Source organism: Trachypithecus francoisi, unplaced genomic scaffold (genome assembly GCF_009764315.1).
Source record: "Trachypithecus francoisi isolate TF-2019V2 unplaced genomic scaffold, Tfra_2.0 Lachesis_group9, whole genome shotgun sequence".
Lineage (NCBI taxonomy): Eukaryota > Metazoa > Chordata > Mammalia > Primates > Cercopithecidae > Trachypithecus > Trachypithecus francoisi.
In genome coordinates this window covers 31,087,829-31,111,479 of record NW_022681474.1, presented here as the reverse complement: position 1 = coordinate 31,111,479, position 23,651 = coordinate 31,087,829, and the positions used below count along the sequence as shown (strand labels likewise).

Below are 23,651 nucleotides of genomic sequence, written 5' to 3'. Positions count from 1 at the left end.
GGAAAGATGAACCCAAACCCCAAGCCAGAAGCCTTTCATAGTACTTGTTAATCTTCTCTCACCATGGGCTGAATGAATTTTGCACATGTAGCCCTGATGAAGTCTGGGACAGAATGGGGTGACCACTCAGCTCCAAGGCACTGCCTGCCTCCTGCCTATGTTCAAGGCCCTTGTCCCCTCGGCAACAATGCCAGCTCAGATCAGGCCACACGGGCCTCAGCTCTCCACCAGTCATCTCACTCAAGGGACATGTGTGCTGCCAATGTCCCTTTGGACCCACCCCACAAAGGCCTGATTTCCTCCCTCTTTTGTGGTACCATGGAGGTCTCAGGTCTGTGGCCTCCAAACCAGCTGAAGATATGATAAATCCTGACCACACAGGAGCTATTTGATAAGAACTAGAAAGAATAAGACCTGGTTTGGATGTTTGTCCCCTCCAAATCTCACATTGAAATGTAATTCCCAGCTAGGCACGGTGGCTCACGCCTGTAATTCCAGCACTTTGGGAGACTGAGGTGGGTGGATCACCTGAAGTCAGGAATTCGAGACCAGCCTAGCCAACATGGTGAAACCCTGTCTTTACTAAAAATACAAAAATTAGCTGGGTGAGGTGGCACACACCTGTAGTCCCAGCTACTTGGGAGGCTGAGGCAGGAGAATCATTTGAATCCAGGAGGCAAAGATTGCAGTGAGCTAAGATAGTACCACTGCACTCCAGGCTGGGCAATAGAGTGAGACTCTGTCTCAAAAAAAAAAAAAATTAACCAGGCATGGTGGTGAGCACCTGTAATCCCAGCTACTTGGGAGGCTGAGGCAGGAGAAACACTTCAACCCGGGAGGTGGAGGTTGCAGTGAGCCAAGATCGTGCGTTGCACTCCAGCCTGGGTGACAAGAGCAAGACTCCATCTCAAAAAAAAAAAAAAAAAAAAAATTAGCCAGGTTCAGTGGCACACAACCGTGATGGTCTCAGCAACTGGGGAGGCTGCGGTGGGAGGATCACTTGAGCCCAGGTATTCAAGGCTGCAGTGAACCATGGTTGTGCCATTGCACTCCAGCCTGGGCAACAAAGAGTGACCCTTTCTTTAAAAATAATAATGATTATTATTATACATATACATATACACACACACACGCACACAGCATAAAATTTACCATTTTAAGGCCGGGCAAGGTGGCTCATGCCTGTAATCCCAGCACTTTGGGCGGCCGAGACGGGCAGATCACGAGGTCAGGAGATCGAGACCATCCTGGCTAACACGGTGAAACCCTGTCTCTACTAAAAATACAAAAAAAATCTAGCCAGGTGAGGTGGTGGGCGCCTGTAGTCCCAGCTACTCGGGAGGCTGAGACAGGAGAATGGCCTAAACCCGGGAGGTGGAGCTTGCAGTGAGCTGAGATCCGGCCACTGTACTCCAGCCCGGGCGACAGAGCGAGACTCCGTCTCAAAAAAAAAAAAAAAACTTTCTTCCAATACCCTGCCCAGGGCACCTTTTAATGTGTTGAAATAACCAATCCAGAATTATTTTTCCCTCCCTCTCTCCCTCTTGCTCTCTCTCATACATTTCATTTAAGCAAAACTTGGAAAAGGTAAACGTTGACCTTTGATACGCTCGTTATTCTGAAGTAACTTGAAGTCTTAATTTTCTTATTCTACCATTTTATCAGTGTCTGACAAGTTCCATTAAGCTGCTTACTTTAGTTCTGAAATATCAAACATTCACTGCTCAGTGAGAAGCTGAGTGTCTCTGGGCTGGCTGATTATTTTGGAAATAGAACTCTGCTCTTCCATGAATTCAATCAAGGAGAAAATTCCCCCTGACTTGCGCTCATTGACTGTTTTCTGAAAGGAAATTCTTTTAAGATAGTGTTATGGATAAAGTGAATGAGCTGTCAAAACATGGTTTTGAAAGACGTTGTTTGAGTCTTGTTTTGTGAGTAAGACACTGTCAGGATATGATTACAGTGTCTGAGTGCTGCTGAGGATTTAGAAATACAATTTACATGGAGTTTGACATTTTGCGACTTTACAAACTATATGCTGATGCTAGTCACTGAAATTGCACCAGGGATCTCCTGTTCTTAGTGAGGAATTAAAAATCAAGACTATTGAAAGAGTAAATTCAATACATCATTTTTTTTCCCGCTTATAGGTAATTCTATATGTTTCCAAGGGAAAAATTACTTACTTTAAAAAAAAAAAAAGTATTTCAGAATGGTTCACTAATACACACCACAAAAAATAATCACAATCGATTGATTTCTGCTTCTTTTGGTCTCGAGGGTGGTTTGTAAGGAAATAGGCAACGAGAAGTAAGTGAAAGGATGAGATTGTGTTTTTTCCCCCATCTTTCATCCCCAGTAAAAGGGGGGGAAAGTTAGTTGACAGTAGTCTCTCCTTATCTCTAGAGTAAGTAGGTCATGAAAGAGGAGAATAAAAATTTGTTTCTCAGACAGGCACAGTGGCTCACACGTGTAATCCCAGCACTTTGGGAGGCCGAGATGGGCAGATGACTTGAGGTCAGAAGCTGGAGACCAGCCTGGCCAACATGATGAAACCCCATCTCTATTAAAAATACAAAAATTAGCCAGGCATGGTGGTGTGCACCTGTAGTCCCAGCTACTCGGGAGACTGAGGCAGGAGAATCATCTGAACCCGGGAGGCAGAGATTGCAGTGAGCCGAGATCGCACCACTGTACTCCAGCCTAAGCGACAGAACGAGACACTGTCAAAAAAAAAAAAAAAAAAATTGTTCCTCATAGATTCCAGAATGTTCCAGAATGACACATAACACGTGAAATCTTCCCTCAAGGAGTCAAACCTGGAGAGAAGAGGAGAAATTTCTTCTGATCCCCCAAACTGCATCCCAGAAATAACTACACCAAGAATTCCTTCCCAGTTCCATAGGTAGAATGGGGTGTGTCTCGGCAGATATAGTGCAATCGAGGCAGGGCACGGTAGCTCACGCCTGTAATCCCAGCACTTTGGGAGGCCGAGACGGGGACAGATCATCTGAGGTTCAAGATTAGCCTGACCAACATGGAGAAACCTCATCTCTACTAAAGACATAAAAAATCAGCCAGGCGTTATGGCACATGCCTGTAATCCCAGCTACTCAGGAGGCTGAGGCAGGAGAATTGCTTAAACCCGGGAGGCAGAGGTTGCAGGGAGCCGAGATCACGCCATTGCACTCCAGCCTGGGCAACAAGAGCGAAACTCCATCTAAAAAAAAAAAGAAGAAGAAATAGTGTGATTGGGGGTTTAGCATGACTTTGCCTCCTGAAAAGCAGAGAAGACCCTGTATGAGACAAAGTGTCATTGTATGTTTTCCATTTGGATATAAAACCTTGAAAATTTAATATTATTGTTCTCACACGTTTTCAGTATCCTTTGCGGTGAATGTGTCTCAGTGATTTAATCCCGGCAAGAAATCCCAGGTCTGAGTCCCTGTTCACAGCATGGCCTTGAGTAAGTCACTTTGCCAGTGTTTTCCAACTAGGAGGCAGGGAGAACACCCAAATTTGCAATATTTTTGCACCATTTAAGTATTAAACATTTAGGCCAATAAGAAACATAATTATCTGGCCAGACACAGTGGCTCACACCTGCAATCTCAGCACTTTGGGAGGCCAAGGCAGGAAGATCACTTGAGGCCAAGGATTCAAGACCAGCCTGGCCAACAAGGTGAGATTCCATCTCTATTAAAATAATAACAAAAATAAATAAAAAGAAGCATAAATATTCCTGCTTGCTGTTTCTTTTGTTTATTTATTTTGGGTTTGTTTTCATTTTTCAGAGACAGGGTCTTGCCTTGTTAGTCAGGCAGGAGTGCAGTGGCGCCATCACGACTCATTGCAGCCCTGAATTCCTGGGCTCCAGTGATCCTCCCACCTCAGCCTCCCAAGTAGCTGGGACCACAGGCCCACACCACCATGTCTGACTAATTTTTTATTTTTTGTAGAGACAGAGTCTCACGATTTTGCCCAGGCTGGTCTTGAACTCCTGGGCTCAAGCCATCCATCTGCCTTGGTCTCCCAAAGTGCTGGAACTACAGACATGAGCCACCACGTCAAGTCCTTTGTGATGTTTCTAACTAAGACACAGTGTACTCATCTTAACATTTCAACTTATTGTAGAAAAACTTCAAAAACAAAGGGCAGTTTCATTGCTGTGTAATATTCATCTTAAGTAGGAAGAAAAACACAAGGTTATTTTTAAACTTATTTTTAAGCAGGATTGTCTCTAAGGTTCTTTGTTTTCAGGGTTTTGGGTTGAACTTTGTTTTGTTTCATTTCATCTTTATTCCGGAGACTGAAAAAAATTACTGTGTTTGTTTTAAGCTGTATACAATAATGTTGCCACTGCTTTTGTTAATTACAATGTTTGGACTTGTCTTTCTCTCCCTTCATTCTTTAGCTCTAAGTCTGAGGCTTATTGTAAAGTAAATTCAGTTACGAACAATGTGCCAAATAGGTAGTGGTTTTATTGGTTGAAAAAGGAAAGATGGCCTCAAGCATGTAACTGTGTATATGCCATTTTCCATCTTCTTAAAGCAAACTTTATTGGTTATAAACATGAGAGAAAGCAGACACTATTCAAACCTGTATTTACAAAGGAATGAGAACGAAAAGTATGAAAGAAATAAAAATATATAAATACATGAGAAAAAGCTTATCTTTATTTCAAAATAGCATTTTAATAATAATTCCCATTTTATAATGCCTTCCCCAAGGAGATCAAAGGGACTTCAGGGCACTGTAGAATTTTAATAACATGCATTTGAGGTTGAAGGAAAGCATTGTGACCCTCTAACTCTCACTTTACAAACGAAAAAGATGAAACTGAAAGATGACTTGGTTCACTAAATCTCACTACTCAGTATAGAATCTTAGGATAAATTGCTTTTTAAAAAAATTAGCCGGGTGTGGTGGCATGTGCCTGTGGTCCCAGCTACTCAGGAGGCTGAGGCAGGAGGATGGATTGAGCCTGGGAAGTCAAGGCCGGAGTGAGCTGTGATCGTGTCATTGCACTCCAGCCTGGGTGACAGAGAGATCCTGTTTCAAAAACAGCGATAACAATTTACTTTTTTTAAAAGAAAGAGGACGAGTGTGGTGGCTCACGTCTGTAATCCCAGCACTTTGGGAGGCCGAGGTGGGCAGATCACTTGAGGTCAGGAGTTCAAGACCAACCTGGCCAACATGGTGAAACTCCATCTCTACTAAAATACAAAAATTAGCCGAGTGTGGTGGCATGCACCTGTAATCCCAGCTACTAGGGAGCATGAGGCAGGAGAATTGCTGCACCTGGGAAGTGGAGGTTACAGTGAGCTGAGATGGTACCACTGCACTTCAGCCTGGGCAACAGAGCAAGACTCTGTCTCAAAAAATAATAATAACAATAAATAACAGAAAGAGAAGAAAGACATGAAGTCAGAGCAAAAGGAGGCAGAGTAAGCCAGAGGTGAAACCCCAGAGACGGCCTGAGCAATGGAGACTTGCAGATGGGCAGGAAACATCAAGTCAACAGGCAGAGTTGAGGGTAAAATATTATCATCAGCAACAAAGGTCATTTCGAGGGAGCAGAAGAAATGGGGTTAAGAGCAAAACCCAGGATGGAAGGAAAGGTTCACAAGCTGGTCTACTAATGCGAAATGTGCTGGAACTGTCTTCTGGGTCTCACGCTGCAAGTGCATGCAGGAAGGGGCTGGTGGCTCCTTAAAGGTGCTGGACAGATGTGGGACACACAGATCAATTCCTGGACTTGGGGAAGCCCCATGGATTTGTCAATATCTTAAGTAACATACACATTAGCCTGATACATGAACACTAAATCACAGAAGCATTTATGTCCCAGCATTTTTTTTTTTTTTTTTGAGCGTCTTGCTTTGTCACCCAGGCTGGAGTGCAGTGGCACAATCATAGCTCACTGCAGCCTCAAACTCCTGGGCTCAAACAATCCTCCTGTCTCAGCCTCCTGAGTAACTGAAATTACAGGTACATGCTGCCACACTTGGCTAATTTTTTAATTTTTGTTTTTTGTAGGGACAGGGTCTTATTATGTTGCCCAGGCTGATCTTAAACTCGCAGCTTCAAGTGATCCTCCTGCCTCGGCCTCCCAAAGTGTTGCGATTAGAGGTGTGAACAACTGTGCCCAGCTCCAGCATTTCTTACTAAGGAACAATACATGACTAGGTGTTGGGTTTATGATTCATACTATGATTGCTAAAGCTGTATTGTGGTTTTAGTCCAGCAATTTTTTTTTTTTTTTTTTGAGACAGCATCTTGTTCTGTTGCCCAGGCTGGAGTGCAGTGGCACGCTCTTGGCTCAATGCAGCCTCCACCTCCCGGGTTCAAGCAATTATCCCACCTCAGCCTCCCAAGTAGCCAGGATTATAGGCACATGCCACAACACCCAGCTAATTTCTATACTTTTTACTAGAGACAGGATGTCACCATGTTGGCCAGGCTGGTCTCGAACTCCTGACCTCAGGTGATCCACCTGCCTCAGCCTCCCAAAGTGCTAGGATTACAGGCATGAGTCACCATGCCCGACTAGTCCGGCAAGTTTCTTAGAAGCCCAGATTCTCATGAAAACAGACCTCACTCGGTTTATGAATTACAAGCATGCTCTAGAAAAACAACAACAACAACAAATTTAAGACAAGATCTCGCTCTGTTGCTCAGGAGGGAGAGCAGTGGCACCATCATATCTCACTGCAGCCTCCATCTCTCAGGTCCAAGCAATCCTCCTACCTCAGCCTCCTGAGCAACTGAGACCACAGGCATGCACCACCATGCCTAGCTAATTTTTAATTTTTTTTTGTATAGATGGGGTTTCACCATGTTGCCTAGGCTGGTCTCCAACTCCTGGGCTCAAGCAATCCCCTTGCCTCAGCCTCCCAAAGTGCTGGGATTACAGGCGTGAGCCACCACTCCCGGCCTGGGACAAAATTTTAATTTGCCTCTTTCCTCCCTGTGAGACAAACTTTGCCAGCCCTTCACCTGGACCCCCAAGCAGAAAGACAGTGGCAATGCCAGGAGCTCATACCACCTGTGCTCCAGGCACAGCTGTCGCTTGGAACCGTGACTTGGCCCCATCAGCAGAGCAAACAAGCACACTCAACAGCTGTGTATTCATTAATAGGATGTGCAAAAACAGGTATCTGTTGTAACATGGAGCAGATAGCATGTCCTTCCTGAAGAGTGTTAAACTGTTCTGTGCTGATACCGCACGTCGTAACTGTTCCTAATACGTAACACTGCACCCGGCCTGGATCTTTGGGTCTACCTAAAGTCTAGCTCTTCCATTTGTAGAGTCAGCGTGGTGACCTCTATCATCTGTGTGTGTTTCCTAGGCATTGCGAGGACTCGTGAAGGAATGATACTTAATAGGAATGGCTAACTTTCATAGTGTTTTTAGGAACTGTGCTAAATCTTTATTTGTATTATATCATTTAATCCTCACAACAACCCAAAACACTAATAAAGCCCAGGGTGGTGGCACAAACCTGCAGTTCCAGCTACTTGGGAGGCTGTGGTGAGAGGATCAATTGAGCCGGGAGTTCGAGGCTGTAGTGAGCCATGATTGCACTAGTGCACTCCAGCCTGGGCAACAGAGCAAGACTCTTTCTCTAAAAATAAATAAATAAAAACTTTAAAAAATAAAGTGCTGATAATATTATTACCTTCATTATGTAAGTGAGGAAGTTGAGAGGTTAATTAGCCCAAGGTCACACCACTAGTAACAGGCTAAGTCTGAACTTGAACCCAGGTCTCTCAGAGGCCGGAACCATGCATATCCATAGCAGCTTGTTTTAGTTCATTCTCACACTGCTGTAAAGAACTACTTGAGACTAGGGATTTATGAAGAAAAGAGGTTTAATTGACTCAGTTCCACAGGCTTAAAAGGAAGCATGGCTTGGAGGCCTCAGGAAACTTATGTAAAATCAAGGCAGACAGTGAAGGGGAAGCAAGCACTTTCTTCTCATGGTGGCAAGAGAGAGAGAGAGAAAGAGAGAGAGAGAGACAGAGAGAGAGAAAGAGAGACAGAGAGAGAGAAAGAGAGACAGAGACAGAGAGAAAGAGAGAGAGAGAGACACAGAGACAGAGACAGAGGGAGGGAGAGAAGGAGGGAGAGGGAGAGAGGGGGTGGAGAGAGAGGGGGATGGAGAGGGGGAGAGAGGGGAAGAGGGAAAGAGAGAGGGAGGGGGAGGAAGGGAGAGGGGAGGGAGAGAGAGGTGCCACACACTTTTAGATAGGGGATGGGAGGAGGAGGAGGTAGGGAGGAGGTAGGGAGAGGGAGGGAGGGAGAGGAGGGAGAGGGAGGGGAGGGAGGGAGAGAGGGAGGGAGAGGGAGGGAGAGGGAGGAGGGAGGGAGAGGGGAGGGAGGGAGAGGGAGGGAGAGGGAGGGAGAGGGAGGGAGAGGGAGGGAGAGGTGCCACACACTTTTAAGTAACCAGATCTTGTGAGAACTCACTCACTATCATGAGAACAGCAAGGGGGAAATCCACCCCCATGATACAATCACCTTCTACCAGGTCCCTCGCTGACAGGTGGGGATTACAATTTGACATGAGAAATGGATGGGGACATAGAGCCAAACCATATCACAGCTATGAAGGCTTATAAAAACATCAGGATGTGGGCTAGATGTGGTAGCACACACCTATAATCCCAGCACATTGGGAGGCCAAGGTGGAAGGATCACTTGAGCCCAGGAATTCGAGATCAACCTGGGCAACATAGTGAGACTCCCCATCTCTACAAAAAATTGTTTAAAATTAGCTGAGTGTGGTGGTGCGCACCTGTAGTCCCAGCTACTCATAAGAGTGAGGTGTGAGGATGGCTTCAGCCTAGAAGGTTAAGGCTGCAGTGAGCCAAGATCGCATCACTGCACTCCAGCCTGGGCAATAGAGGGAGATCCTGTCTCAAAAAGAAAAAAATAAGAAAGAAATTAGGATAAGCACTTTCAGAAAAAGCTTCAGAAAAAAGGGCAGGTTCTTCTTTAGGCCAGGTGCAAAGGTGTGACTTTCCAGAAGAAACGGGAAGACCAAAAAAAATGATCAATGTATTTTTCTCCAGATGAGGTATTTGTGTATGAATATTCTGAAGAAAGGGTTTTCTTTTTCCCCCTGTCACATGCTCAGGACTAGCCAGCAGAGCCCTAGAGGAACTGCAGGACGTGGTGAGTGGCTTCGCAATCAGTCACCACTGTCTGTGTCAGTCCAGGGAACCAGCAGAGCTCTTCTGCTTCTGAAGCCTACTTGAGTTAATGAAAATCCTGGCGACCCTGTTGAACCCAATTCATTGCTGAGAGCCATGAAAAATAGCTCCATAAATCTGCCTCTGAAGAAAAGGTCGGACTTCCCAGGTTGGGATAAACAAATTGAGGATTTCAAAGCAACCTGTAAGTTACTCATGCTAATTTGCATACAAATGCCAACAAACAACCTCCCATTGTTAAAGGAGATGGTGAAGGATGTTCGGGTTTTATTGTCCAACTATGGTGATTGTCACAACCCAGTCCCTTGAAAGAACTACCTCACAACCTGCTTCACAATCAAGTGTCAGGACAGGGAAATGACCCTTGACATTTACCAAGCCTAGATGGACAGACGATCCTGATCACCCCCGCAGGCCGCCTCCTAAACCAGCCGCACCTTCTTGCTCTGTCCAGGCTGTGAAATTGGTGACCAGATACCTCCACTTCAAGCGTGATAAATGCTACACCAGGTTTAGCAGAGAGAATGAGATTTCTGACTTCCAGCCAAAACGTTTGCATTTTAAAATGTCCACAACAGTGTTGCTTTTAAAGAGGGAGATTTTTCTCTTTCCCACATTTATTCAATTTTTAGTAAGCACCACTGGAGGGGAATGAAGAGAGCTTGATTAGTAGGTACCAATAGATAGTTTGATAAAAAAAAAAATAAGATTTAGTGTTTGACAGATCAGTGGGGTGACTATAGTTTACAGTAATCTATTATATATTTCAAAATAACTAGAAGAGAATAATTCAGATGTTTCTAGTATACAACAAAGACAAATATTTAAAGTGATAGATACCCAATTATACTGCTTTGATCTGTATAAATTATATGAATGTATTATCACATATGCTCCCCAAAATATGTACATCTATTGTGTATCAATTTTTTTAAATCTACAACGTTAAAAAAAAAAAAGCAGGAAGCAGGTTGATACCGGTTTGAGCCAGGACTCAGAAAATATAAAGATATGTATAATATTTTTAAATAAATAAATAAATGGAACACAGGAAACTAGAAAAAATACTGTAAAAGGATTTTGAAGTCAAGAATGACCTTCCCTTCCCTCCCGCTCCTGCCACCCCGCCCAACATATACATTCTTTTTTCAAAATGTATCTTTGCACTTTGGGAGGCTATGGAGGGAGGTTCACTTGAGGCCAGGAGTTTGAGACCAGGGCGGACATCAGAGTGAGAGCCGCATCTCTACAAAAAATTGTTTTAATTAGCTGCGCGTGGTGGTGCACAGCTGTACTCCCAGTTGCTCAGGAAGCTGAGGCAGGAGGATTGCTGGAGCCCAGGAGTTTGAGACCAACCTGGAGACTCCACTTCTACCAAAAAAATGACAAAAGGCCAGGCGTGTTGGCATATGCCTGTAGTCCCAGCTACTTGAAGGCTGAAGCAGGAGGATCACCGAGTCCAGGAGTTCAAGGCTACAGTGAGCTATGATCCCACCAGTGCACTGCAGCCTGACCTACAGGCTGGGCTTACGAAAATAAGTAATTTTTGTAAAAGAACACTGTATAATAATGTGATAAAATAAATATAGGCCGGATGTGGTGGTTCACGCCTGTAATCTCAGCACTTTGAGAGGCCGAGGCGGGTGGATCACCTGAGATCAGGAGTTCGGGACCAGCCTGACCAACATGGAGAAACCCTGTCTCTACTAACAATATAAAATTAGCCGGGCGTGGTGGCACATGCCTGTCATCCCAGCTCCTCGGGAGTTGCTCAAACCTGGCAGGCGGAGGTTGCGGTGAGCCGAGATCGTGCCATTGCATTCCAGCCTGGGCAACAAGAGTGAAACTCTGTCTCAAAAAAAAAAAAAAAAAGAAACATATAAAAGCCTAAATTATGAAACCGCAATGGATTCACAAGAGCTATTTGGATTTTGAAGTTAAAGGTAAACTCTTCATGAAGATGCTAAGTGTTTGTGAAGGGAAGGGAATCCATAACTTGGTGTGTCCTTGAATGAAAGACACAGCGAGCTATTTTTTGCTTTTATTAGAGCCTCTGGGCGGAGGTTCATTTCCATGAGAAGAAAAGAGAATTTGCCAGAGTTGCCCTGGTGTAGCAGGGCCTATCAAGCCATTGAGGATGAAATACTAAATCAGGTAGCGCATTCCAGGTTCTCAACCTTTTTGAGCAACAAAACTCTCAGTGGCTTGTTCTTAACTCCTTGGAGAGACAATGGTGAAAACTTGGGCTTATCTTTAAATACTAAAATGAAAGTACAACTCTTAGTTCAAAAGAGAATAGTGATAAAATTCTGGGTGAGAATTAGTGTCCTTAAATGAGCTTAGAGCCTGCACCAAATATAAAAGGTAGACTCAGATATTTGACCTTAGCAATGTTTCGTTAATGTTCAGGCTCGTGCTGGGCGCGGTGGCTCAAGCCTGTAATCCCAGCACTTTGGGAGGCCGAGACGGGCGGATCACGAGGTCAGGAGATCGAGACCATCCTGACTAATACGGTGAAACCCCGTCTCTACTAAAAAATACAAAAAACTAGCCAGGTGAGGTGGTGGGCGCCTGTAGTCCCAACTACGCGGGAGGCTGAGGCAGGAGAATGGCATAAACCCGGGAGGCAGAGCTTGCAGTGAGCTGAGATCTGGCCACTGCACTCCAGCCTGGGCGGCAGAGCGAGACTCCGTCTCAAAAAAAAAAAAAATGTTCAGGCCCATTGGAATTTGTTCTCAACTTCCTTCACTAGCAATTTGTTTTCGTTTAGGCTTTCCGTACAAAAATTATAAATCTGTAAAACAATCAGTTAGGATAGAGAAATAAAAGAGAAAGACAACATTTATTTACTAAAAACCAGAAACAGGTGCCTGAAAACAAAAGGCCTTAATCTGTCCTTCATCTAATTCTCTCCTTTGGATTTTGGATATGTCCAAAGGTTATTGATCACGGCTCCTTCCCACGGGTAGTTCACAGTTTCATCCCTAAACTTAGGTGAGAAATGCCCTCATTTGCCAAGGCAACTGTGAATTAAAGCTATGGTATCAAAACCACATCCACTAAATTTAGGGGGAAAAAAACACTCTGCCGTGAACTTGTAACACTTAAAAAGTAAGAAACTTGCTTTGAGAAGTGTGGTGTTTTTCCACTGTCCTCATCAGCTCCCTAGGGAAATTCCAAGGGGAAGAAAGCAGGGATAAAGAGCTTTTTGTATTTCTCTTGGTTTTAAGTGCTAAAACAATTTTTGTTCCATTAGGTTTGTAATGCGAGATCTTTCAGAGTGGATTGACACAACAGCCTCTGAGTTTATTAATTCATCACAACTAACTTAGTCTTCACGTGTCTAAAAACAAATTGCTGACTTCTCGCAAGTTCCAAACTACTTATGCAACGCCTTGAAAATTGTTAAATGTAAAATTATTCCAGGATTACGAAGTCTATTCAATTAACGTGGCATACAAACACACACGCGCATACACACACACACACACACACACACACACAGCATGCATAGTTTTCAGCTGATCTTTCCTGAGTTCTATTCAGACTTAGTCCAACATCAATCCAATCTGCAAGATACCGGGAGCTAAACACCATTTGAAATTGCCCGGGAGAGGTCAGCTGGCCATTAGCTCCTAGATAGAAGGAATGTCCTAAAAGTCTTGAGGAATGACAAATGCCTTGAGATACTATCTCACTGCTTACCCAAGGTATCTCCCCAGATTGCTTATCAATGCCTTTCCTGTTACCCTTTTCATATTCAAAGAATGGGAAAAGTTTGCAGAAGTTTGGCTGGTAGACCTTCCCTAGCAATAAATACTTTGAAACTCTAAAAAAGCACATCCCTTGGAAAATTGCTGCCTTGCTGGAAGAAGTAAACCCCAATTGGTTCATCTCAGCTCTGCCACCTTCTTGATTCTATCCTCAAATTCCTGGAATGGCAGACAAATGAATTACATCACCACGCTGCAAAACGATGCAATGTTAGCAGATTAACAAGGACATGTCCCGAGTGTAAACCATACTCCAAATAAAGAGTGCCAAAATTTGAGAGTTGAATTTCGTCATTCTATGGGATCTCTAACTCCCAAAAAAAAATCAATAATCTGCTTTTTTAAGGTAGCAGATAGTCATATTGACAGAATGAATTGGGTAGAGGGAAGGGGAGTCCGTTGGTATCTGGAGCAGTCAATTTTTCTGTTATAAATGTTGGTATCTGGAGCATTTAATTTTTTTATTATAACTGTGACCCACAGAGTAACTAAATTAATTTCATCCAGGGTAACTAAATGATTTTTAACTAGCTCCTCCAGTTCCAAATTCACAAAGTTCTAAAAACTAGTTCTGGAAGTATTTGTATTTTGTTGGGAGCACCTGTGGGGTAGGTTGTAATAGATTGTGGCATTGAGAATCAATTATTGAGAATGTACCAATTTCGACATAAGTCACGCAAATATGGACACATTATCTGCTACCTACCAAATCCATTGATTTTCTCAATGGATTGACCGACCATTCAGAGCAGCTGAAACTCCAAGGGAACTTCATTCTATCAACTAGCCTAGAAGTTGAAGTAAGTTTATATGATTAAAACATTCTCATCAGTAGCCATCTGTATTATTCCAGAAGGAAACAATTACAAATGAACCTATTTAATAGACATGAGAGGCCAAAAATAATACATTGAAAATGAATATTTAAAATGCTAAATCCTGTCTGCAGCTGACTGGCAGGTCTGCAAGTCTCAAGTATGCAAAGATCTTAAATATTAAAAAGTAATTTTAATGTACAATACAAATAATGGGCACAAGTTCTCAGATTTTAAGGAATATTACGTGGGGGCAGTTAATACAAGACTGTTGTGTATATTAATGAAAATAGCTACAATGTCTCTTCACGATAATCCTACAAGGTTTTGCTATGGGCCCCATTCCACAGGCAACAAAACTGAATATTCAAAGAGCTGACATAATGTGCCCAAGTTCCCACAGCTGTGGAGGTTTAAAGACATTTGGGCTGAGAGGCAGAGAAGAGGACCAATTAGAGGTTGTAAGGGAATAAAAAGCTATCCTGGCCCCAAAAAAGCCAGTTCCCGAGTCATGATACTAGATGCCACTGCTTTCAAGCTTTTAGCCTATAATCAACCCATATTGAAACCAGATTTATGAGCCCTTCAGAGGAAAGCTTTGTGATTTTCTAAAGCAGACATGTTTGGTATTTTATAAGGTCAAACCCCCAATGGTGTAGTGTTTCTAATAAAATCAGTTCAGCAGAAATTAGAGACACACCAGTCCATTTCTAGGAAGCCTCTAAGCCATTCAAAATAAAAGGAAAAAAAACAACATAAAAGACACAACCATGCACAGATCAATTTTTTCAACAGTGGTAGAATGTAAGGAGTTGTCGATACAAAATCATGTTGGCAAATTTGGTCCCACGTCTCTAGTTTGGGCAAATTTCCACTCAGAAAGGAAGATTCGTTTTGGGGGGAGTTCTATGACAATATTAAGCAAGGGTTGTTCCTGGTTAGCCTGGCCTTGTGACACCTCAAAGTGACAGCAAACATCTCGAAGACGGAAAAACAAACCAGTCACCACCACCATTGCTGACATCACTGAATCAGGTAGACTCTGGACCTTATCTTAGTCCTTATCTCTGGCTCCCGGCACCTTCCACACTCTCACAGGGAAGCAAAAGTGAAATCTAGAGGTAGTTTTTAGTTACATCCAAAGTTGAGGTGCTGGCAATATTTTCAGAAGAAGGCGGATCTGACTTTATGTGCGGGCCTGACTTTAAGATTGGCAGTGAGGACATGTGTAAAAACTAAATGAGTATCAAAACGGAGAGGATTTTTTTTAGGAAATGGGATAGGGCTGGCCTATTATGTGGCTAAAAGCTGAGCCCCAGAAAACTCTGAGGCGCCATGGGCACAGTGCCACCTCCCCACAGTACAGGGAACTGTAAACAGCCTCGTGAATGTACAATAGGAAGAACAAAGGCACAAGATCAAGTGGAGAGGCTGTGCATGCATCGTTCATGAAGTTTGTGGTAACATCAGCCCAGACACATAGGCCTCTCTGGGAGGAAGGGGTTCACTGATTTCAAAGTGTTTCAAAGCACATGACTTTAAATCCTTCATTGTTTTATCTCCTAAAGAATTGCGGAGTTCCTAGTTAACCTGTACTTACAAGAAATGAGGTGAACAGACCCTCATCAGGGCAAGCAGAGAAAAGAAATTTCGACTACACGTAACAGATACAAAAACCGGCCACTTGAAGAATTGCAGAGCTTGCATAATGGCATACGTGAAATGAGAAAGTACAAGGAGCAAGAAGTCCTTTCATCTCCAAACTACAAACTACTATAATGTGATCAAGAGCCACAGTGGGGCTGGGCAGAGTGGCTCACACCTTAATCCCAGCACTTTAGGAGGCTGAGGCAGGAGGATCACTTGAGGTCAGGAGTTTGAGACCAGCCTGGCCAACATGGTGAAAACCCTGTCTCTACTAAAAGTACAAAAATTAGCCGGGCATGGTGGTGGGTGCCTATAATCCCAGCTACTTCAGAGGCTGAGGCAGGAGAACTGCTAGAACATTGTAGGGGGGAGGGGCAGTGGAGGAGGGGCACGGTGGGTGTGGGGAAAGGGGTGGAGGTTGTCGTGATATGGATGGCGCCACCAGACTCCAGCCTGGGTGACAGTGAGACTCAAAAAAAAAAAAAAAACAAGAGCCAGAGGTGGAGGTGAGGGTGGAAATTTCACCAACGAACAACTTTGATCAATTCTCTTGACAGGTTTGAAGGGTTGGGTTCAACAATTCTTCGGCTTCCTCAAAAACTGACATACATAAAGCTTAATAACATCTTTTATAAAACGTAAGGCATGCATGCAAGAGCTGTTCATCTTAAAAGGGACAGTATGAATGCTTTTATTAAAATGTTTATTCCACAGCCTAGTTTTGTAGGGCAGGTGGTCAATTAATATTAATAAAAGAAAACCCCCATACTCAAATATGCAGGCTGTACACTTTTTTTTTTTTTTTTTTTTTTTTTTGAGACAGAGTCTAGCGCTGTTGCCCAGACTGGAGTGCAGTAGCACAATCTCAGCTCACCACAACCTCCACCTCCCAGGTTCAAGCAATTCTCCTGCCTAAGCCTCCTGAGTAGCTGGGACTACAGATGCACGCCACCATGCCCAGCTAATTTTTGTATTTTTAGTAGAAATGGGGTTTCACTATATTGGCCAGGCTGGTCTCTAACTCCTTACCTTGTGATCCACCTGCCTCGGCCTCCCAAAGTGCTAGGATTACAGGTGTGAGCCACCACACCTGGCCTACAGGTTAACTTTTAAGCAAAAATTTCAAATATACAAAGGAATTGAGAAGACACTCTCCATGGCATATTATTCTCACATTTAAAATAAGAAAGATCCACTGGGGGCAGGGGAAGTACACAAATAAGTCATACGTTTAAATTCAGGCTGGGCAATGTTACCAGGACCGAAAGTCTTATAGGAGGAAACGTTTCCTAGCTGTGTTACTGGCAAAAGCCAATGTTATATTTGGTTACCTAAAGGATCATTTGGGAGGAGGAAACCTAGTAGCAGTTATTTAAATTAACTGGTATATCATGTTCACTACAGAAAACCCAAAGAGGAAGTTAAAAAAAAAAAAGCATCACACTGTTGCAGCGCAAGGTTTAAAATTAAGAGTGTTGTACAGTAGGGTTCGGCTAACTGGGGAGCCAACATACTCAATTTGGCTTAGGACAAAATAAACTGGCCAATTAATCAACAGTAAAAGGAGACAGTGACTAACTTGAACAAAAAAAAGTTTTGTTTAGTTGGGTTTTTTTTCTTTTTTGGGTGGAGGTAGACACACTGGAAAAGGTATTCCAGAACACCTGGATCAAAATGACCTTTGCTAAGTCAACTCTAGAAATTCATCAATCATATCTGACCTGGTACACACAAATTTCAGATCTCCTTCTTAGATGAAAGCAGACTTATCCTATAACCAGAAATGTGGGTAAGACACTAAAAGATGGTCAGTATACATTTAGAAACTCCACACTGTAAGATTACACAGGCACGTGGAAGAATAAGCAAGATCTTGGTCTTGTTTAAAAAAAAAGAGAAAATAAAAAACATCAAGCCACATCCTGGAGTTGAGAACAAGTGAGGAACAGCAAATGGCCATTAGTATAATTAACATGTACTGTCTCACACTTCCCAGTTAAATTTATGGAAGACACTATTAAATGTCAGACAAAATATATATATTTCTTTTAAATCTTTACAATAAATCAAGATGTAGAAGCTTACATAGGGCACATTTTTGTTTATTTAGGTACTTAATTCCATCTCCCTCGGATGCAAATAACCCTGGTGACAGTGTCTACAAAGTCTTTTCTTTGCTTTCTATAATTTTAAAGCAAATGACACATTTGACTGTATTTAAGTCTGTGCAAATAATCCTTCAGAAGAAATATCCAAGATTCTGTTTGCAGAGGTCATTTTGTCTCTCAAAGATGATTAAATGAGTTTGTTTTCAGATAAAGTGCTCCTGTCCAGCAGAACTCAAAAGGCCTTCAAGCGTTCAAGAAGTGTAGTTCAGATAAGACTGGGTCATACGAATTCCAGCTTCCCGTGCCCACTGTACATGCCCCAGTGAACGAGCGAGAGGATCTTATCATTGCTGAGGTCTGCTTGTCTCATTTTATCACAGGTCAGACAGCAGTTCTCGTGCCCACTGACCGGCACCATGCATTCCAAGTCTAACTTTGCAACCTGCCCCTTCTTGGAATGGTGTCCGTGAAAGCTGTAGTGCAAACGGGAGAGCATCTGTTGCCGCTGATCCTGCAGCCTCTTGTTTTCACTTCTAAGCATCCTCAGGGCCAACATAACAAGCAACACTAAAATCAGCCCTCCAGCAATGGGCACAGCAATGACTGCGGCCCGGAACCACAACTCTTTGGAAGAAGTCAGCTCCTGCACCTTGGTGATAAGGTTTCTGCTACCATCATGCTGATGATACCTGTTTCCTTGTCCTAAGGGAGTACAAAGAAAATGATCAAACTCCATGTTAACTCCTCCTAGGGATATTCATAATCATCAATTCATTTTATCCAGGAATTCCATTAAAAAGAAGCTTACAATTAAATCAACGATATTTAGAAAATATTGCAAAACTATCTAAAGAAGCTTACAAACGCATTTGTTTACAGACTGTCATTACTGAGATGTAATGGCCTTTTAATGTCTTCAAAATGTTGAAAAAACAGGCAAAACCTATTATGTAGACAGACATCTAATGCTCAAGCAGACATAAAAGCCACTCAATCAAGATGCATCTTTGTATCCAGCCAGGCTTCTCCCTCTGGTGTCTCTAATTACATTAACAACAAAATCAATAGCAGACACACGAAGTCGTGGCTGTCACAAGTCTCTAGATCAGGCAGGCATTCTGGTTAGAAACGGCTTCTACCTACCTGAGGCCTCACCCTTGGGAGGAGAGAGAACATCGTGCAGCCCTCTGTAATTGCACATGTCTTCATGACAGCATTCCAATGTGGGCATGGTGGTGCCAGAGTGGTTTCGGGCCTGTTTGGCTTGGCAGATGTCTGCCGTGCTTGCAAGAGAGTCCAGGCAGCCATGGGTGAGTGGGGAATTTGAGTTCTGAGGATCAAGAAGTCTAGAGAAGCAGGCGCTGAGCTCAGATTTACACATATAACCAGTGGCTACACAGTGGGCAGCATCACAGTAGCATCGAATTTCGCCTGAAAACAATGAGAAATCACGTCAAACTCTGCTCCAGAAACCAGATAAAGCAACTATTTAGGCAGCTGCTAAATCCCATATTCAAAGGCACGAACTTTTACATCATCCAAGCTCAGGGCTCCAGTCCATGGAGCCTGGAGAAGCCCTTCCCTGCAGTCAGTAGGTAAGTTTCAATCCAGTTAAATGTAATTTTGGCAATGTAGTAATCCCAATAGCAGGTTTCTGAGGAGTTTAGAGAGTCATTTTTAAAAAACTTGCTTTCTGAAGGAAATAGTAATGAGTATAATTTCTCCTACCATAATGTAAATCACGTTATTTATGCATTTTAATCCTACATGACCATACAACATAAAATGCTAGGCTTTTGATTTTGTCAGTATAAATATTTGATCGGAACTACTGAATTGTTTACTATCCCACAGGACTGTGCCAAGAGTTAAGAGCTTTAGCTAACACCTTATAAAGTTATTAACTAGAAACACAACAATCTAGAAATTGCCCAGGTCAGGAGGTTTTAAAACTATGAAACTAGGCAGCTATTTGCAACCTCTCTAGAAAAGGCAAACTTTTTGCCTATAAAGATCTTTTCATGCAGAGGAGCTTTTAGTCAGTATATTGTAAAACAGGAACTAGGCAGTTTACAATTAGTGGTTTGCTTGCCAAAGTCAATTTCTTTCAGCCCAAATGGAAAGTCGTAAAAGGTGGGGTGAGTATAAAACTGCAAGGCTAACTTCTCCTCCTCTTCCTCACAAGTTTTACATGTAATTCGACATGTGATCTAAAAGGGGAAACATTGAAACTGAAAATCCTCTGCTGGTTGAATGAAAAATCCTTAAGGAAACCTCAAATTTTCTACAGGAAGTGATTAAAAGTTTCCTTTATAAAAACTTATTTTGTGAGTTGCATGGCTCGGTTCACATTTTGTCACAGGGCAAGACTGGAGGCTTTAATATCAGTTTCTAGTTGAAATAATCTGGGTCTTAAAGTTATCACTAATACGATATCCACCTAGTGGACCCTGGTGACTGTCACATGCCACAGCAAGTAAACTGAACTAATGCACAAGCCTCTTCCAGTTTCCCGTCTGAAGATCCGAAACCTCCACTCTGAAATTAAACACCAGGATCTGCTGTTTTACAAACCTGTTCCCACCCTTCCCTTCCTTCTTCCCCCTCTCTCTGAATGCCGAGTAAGGTGTCTCATTTAATTATCTGTCCAAATTCCAGACCACGGTATGGCGGTAAGGTATGCTCTGCTTTCACCAGACACTGCCAATGCTTCCGTTCTAAGAAAAACCAGCCCACTAAACACAGATCTTTAGCAACCCCTAACAGTCCAAAGCTGGGGTTCTCGCTCCTAAATCTGCACTCCCCATCCTGCGGTTGGGCCCAAGTTCCTTCTCTGCTTCAAGTAAGAACCTCGCTTTGCAGAATCACTTCTCTGCTCTTTCTCCTCCTCGCTCCAAGCTCACTTTATTTTCCACATAAAGCTCACCAGTCTTCTGGGGTGATGACTACATATTCCTAGTTTGACAAATTCCATATACAGATTTAAAGTATAAATAAAACAGATTAAAAGCCCATTTTGACCCTATTAGTTTCAGACCTTCTACAGAAAAGGAAGACTGAATACAAGTAAAATGCTGCTTAAATGTTTATGAGAGCCTATTTAAAATACTGTATTTTCAATGACCTAAAAACAGCCTAATAAAATTTTGACAGGTAACTGGGAAAGTTCTAACTACTTTTTTTTTTTTAATTAGAGCCACATTTTAAGCAAGCAGAATGGACTTTTGTACCACTGTATTAAAACTATATTTCTGTCGTTCATAAAGTTTCTTCCTGTGGCATGCAAAAGGCCAGAAAGGGGACTGGTATTTTGAAACTGTGGAACAATGCCCTTCTGTTTCTGCCCCCTTCTCGTTACTGTATGTAGTGATTAAACAAAAATGTCTGCTTTAGTCAAGATGGCTACAGGAGAGACTGCTGGCTTCTTTTAAAGCTTTTGAAGTCCGCAGCCGTCAGAAATCTCTGATCCCCTAATTATATCATTATCAGGCACATAGTTTCGGTATCTGTGACTTCATGTCAGCCTCAGTCCCTCCCTTTTCTGCCCGCCTTTGATAGGGCCAGGAGGCTCCCCTCTGCAAGCTACAAGGGCTGTTATTTAGGGTTAATTACACCCTTCCTTCCAAAATAAATAAATACTGTAGCACATCATCCTTGCTGGGCTAGCTTATGCTTTAACCTCATGCCTGCTACATAGCAATTAGAGAGAAGTAGGGGGGTGCAAAGGCTAAACAGTGCTTCCTACTTAAAAAAAAAAATTATCTGTTCACAGAACAGTAGGTAGATTTCATAGCAGGGAGGTGAGGGGAACCTTGAAATTCAGAGGAAGTTCGGATTATTTCTATCTAAAAGGTGAAAGCCTGCAGAGGAAAGAAGGAACTGACCCGCTGCCTTTGCCTTTTTTTTTTTTTTTGGTCCTGTTTGTAAAATATGAGGTGAGTAGGAAATGAGACGCTGACAGAGCCTACTCCTCCCGGCTACTGAAAAGCAACACAACACACACTCCTGCACACCTCGGACACCTTAACTCCCAGGGAAACCCGAACACTCGCTCGCACACACTCAGAGAGATGCACGCAGAGACACACACAGAGAGTCACATACACATTCAGAGACACAAAGACACTTAGAGACAGACATAGAAATGCATTCAGAAAGACACTCAGGTTCACAGAGATACATTGAGAAATACAGAGACTCAGACACATTCAGAGACACAAAGACTCAGAGAGACACAGAAATGCATTCAGAGATAAATTCAGAGACATACTCAGAGATACACTGAGTGATACAAAGGTTCAGACACACATTCAGTGACACAACACTCAGAGAGACACAAATGCATTCACTCTGACTGAGGGTCAGAGACACACGCACAGAAATACATCCTGAGGCACTCACACAGACACACTGCGAGCACGCGGCAGCTACGGGCCGGGGTCTGCGATTCCTCCCGGTCGCTCGGGCCCCCAGGGTGAGGAGGCGGCGGCGTCGAGCCGAGACTCCGGCCTCGCTCCCCGCTGGGCTGCAAACGCGCCACTCCCCGCAGGCAGAGCCAGGAGGACCCTCTGATCATCGACTGCCCTGAGATCGCAGTCTGCATCCACGCGCCAGGCCACCGCCGCGACTTCTAAGACCACAGTAACTTGTCGCGACCTGCGGCTTCGGCGCGGGAGGGAGCCTCGCCCACCGCTAACAAAGCCTCTGCAGCCGGCTCCAAAACCCCGCGGCGGGTACGGGACCCCGGGCCCCTTGAGCCCCCAGCACCCACCTTTGGTGAGCAGCACGGCCATGGCGCAGAGCTCCAGCTGCAGCCAGATGAAGATGTAGCTGGAGTGGCGATCCATTGACGCCCCGCACAGCCGCGGCGCCCCCGCCGGCTCCCGGAGCCCCGGCTCGGCGGCAGCCTACTACCCCCGGAGCGCGCAGGGCATGGGCCCTGCCCGGAGCGGAGGGCGCCGTCAGCGGCGGGGCTGGGGTTCGGGCCGCGGCCGGAGCATGGAGCGCAGCTACAGGGCGCGCCTAGGAGCCCAGAAAAGTTTCCCGGTCCCGCCTCGGCGGCCACCGGCTCCCTTGCCCCACTCGACTCTAGGGCCGCACGCTAGCCCCGGGCACCGACGCGGGCCAGGGTGGGCTCCCGGCCTTCAGTCCCCGCTAGCGGCCACTCTCCGCGAAGAGGGCAGGGGCTCCCCAGCGCGCTAACGCATCCACCGCAGCTACCGCCTGCGCCAGCCCAGGTCCCGCCGGCTCCGCGCCGTAAATAGCGCCCTGCGCGGGGACCCAGCCCGCGCGGCCCCGCCTCGCCCCGCCCCGCGGCGTCCGATTGGCCACCGGGCTCCTGTCAATCCACCCCGCAGCTGGGGGCGGGCCTAGACGCGAGCGCGGAGGGACCTGCCCGGCGGCTCCGAGCGGCGCCGGCGTCTGGGGCGCCCGGCTGGGGCGCTGCCGTCTCCCGCGCTCCCCCTTGCGGAGGCCTGCGCGTCCATGACCTTCGCGAGGCTCCGGGGGAGCCCAGCCCCGGGACCCGCTCGGGAACCCGACTCCCAGACCCTGACGGCTCAGTCTCCGGCGGTCAGCGTCCCCCAGCCCGGGGCTTCTTTGGGGTGCCCCCAAAACACGCAGGGCGTCTGCGTGGTGGTCCTCCCCGGCCGCACTGCGTTTTCTGGAGCCCCCAGGGGCGAGTGACGACGCTCCGGCCTGTGCAGGTGGCGGAAGAGGGTTCGGGTGGGAACCTGGACGAGGCGGCCCAGCGCTGAGATCTGCGTTCAGCCTTCGCCCCCCACACCCCTCAGCGTGTCCGCCTCGAGCTGCCCGCCAGGGGATCAATAAAGCCCAGACAGACCGACTGTTGAACAGTTAGGAGCCGCTAGGTTCTCCCGGGTACACGGGACGAGTAGCCGGCTAGAGACACTTAACGAAAATTAGCAAATCCAAAAGCACCCGGCGCCAGCGAGACTACACTGGCCGAGACTGACACTCAATTAACCACCCCCCCAAACAATCGCTGGCAAACACGCCGGCTGACCCTGATCAATATCAGCCCCGCAGTGATCTCCTCCTTGAGATGCTAATTCATTTATTAGGGATCG

General features: G+C 44.9%; 1 protein-coding gene across 1 annotated transcript; it reads right to left on the bottom strand.

Annotated features, from left to right (window-relative positions):
* Positions 1-17,471: 17,471 nt before the first annotated feature.
* Positions 17,472-22,970, bottom strand: BAMBI (BMP and activin membrane bound inhibitor). Its single transcript, XM_033208925.1, has 3 exons — positions 22,334-22,970; positions 18,706-18,993; positions 17,472-18,264 (listed from the first exon to the last, which is right to left on the bottom strand). The coding sequence occupies exons 1-3, from the start codon at positions 22,407-22,409 to the stop codon at positions 17,843-17,845; spliced, it is 786 nt and encodes a 261-aa protein (XP_033064816.1). The 5' UTR covers positions 22,410-22,970; the 3' UTR covers positions 17,472-17,842.
* Between the last annotated feature and the right edge of the window lie 681 nt (positions 22,971-23,651).

Bases quoted from the DNA above. Each gene is read 5' to 3' on its own strand.
- BAMBI (XM_033208925.1), bottom strand. From the start codon at position 22,409: ATGGATCGCCACTCCAGCTACATCTTCATCTGGCTGCAGCTGGAGCTC. The intron at 18,994-22,333 runs GTGGGTGCTGGG...CATTGTTTTCAG, and splicing joins GGCCGTGCTGCTCACCAAAG to GCGAAATTCGATGCTACTGT. The intron at 18,265-18,705 runs GTAGGTAGAAGC...GTACTCCCTTAG, and splicing joins TCCCAAGGGTGAGGCCTCAG to GACAAGGAAACAGGTATCAT.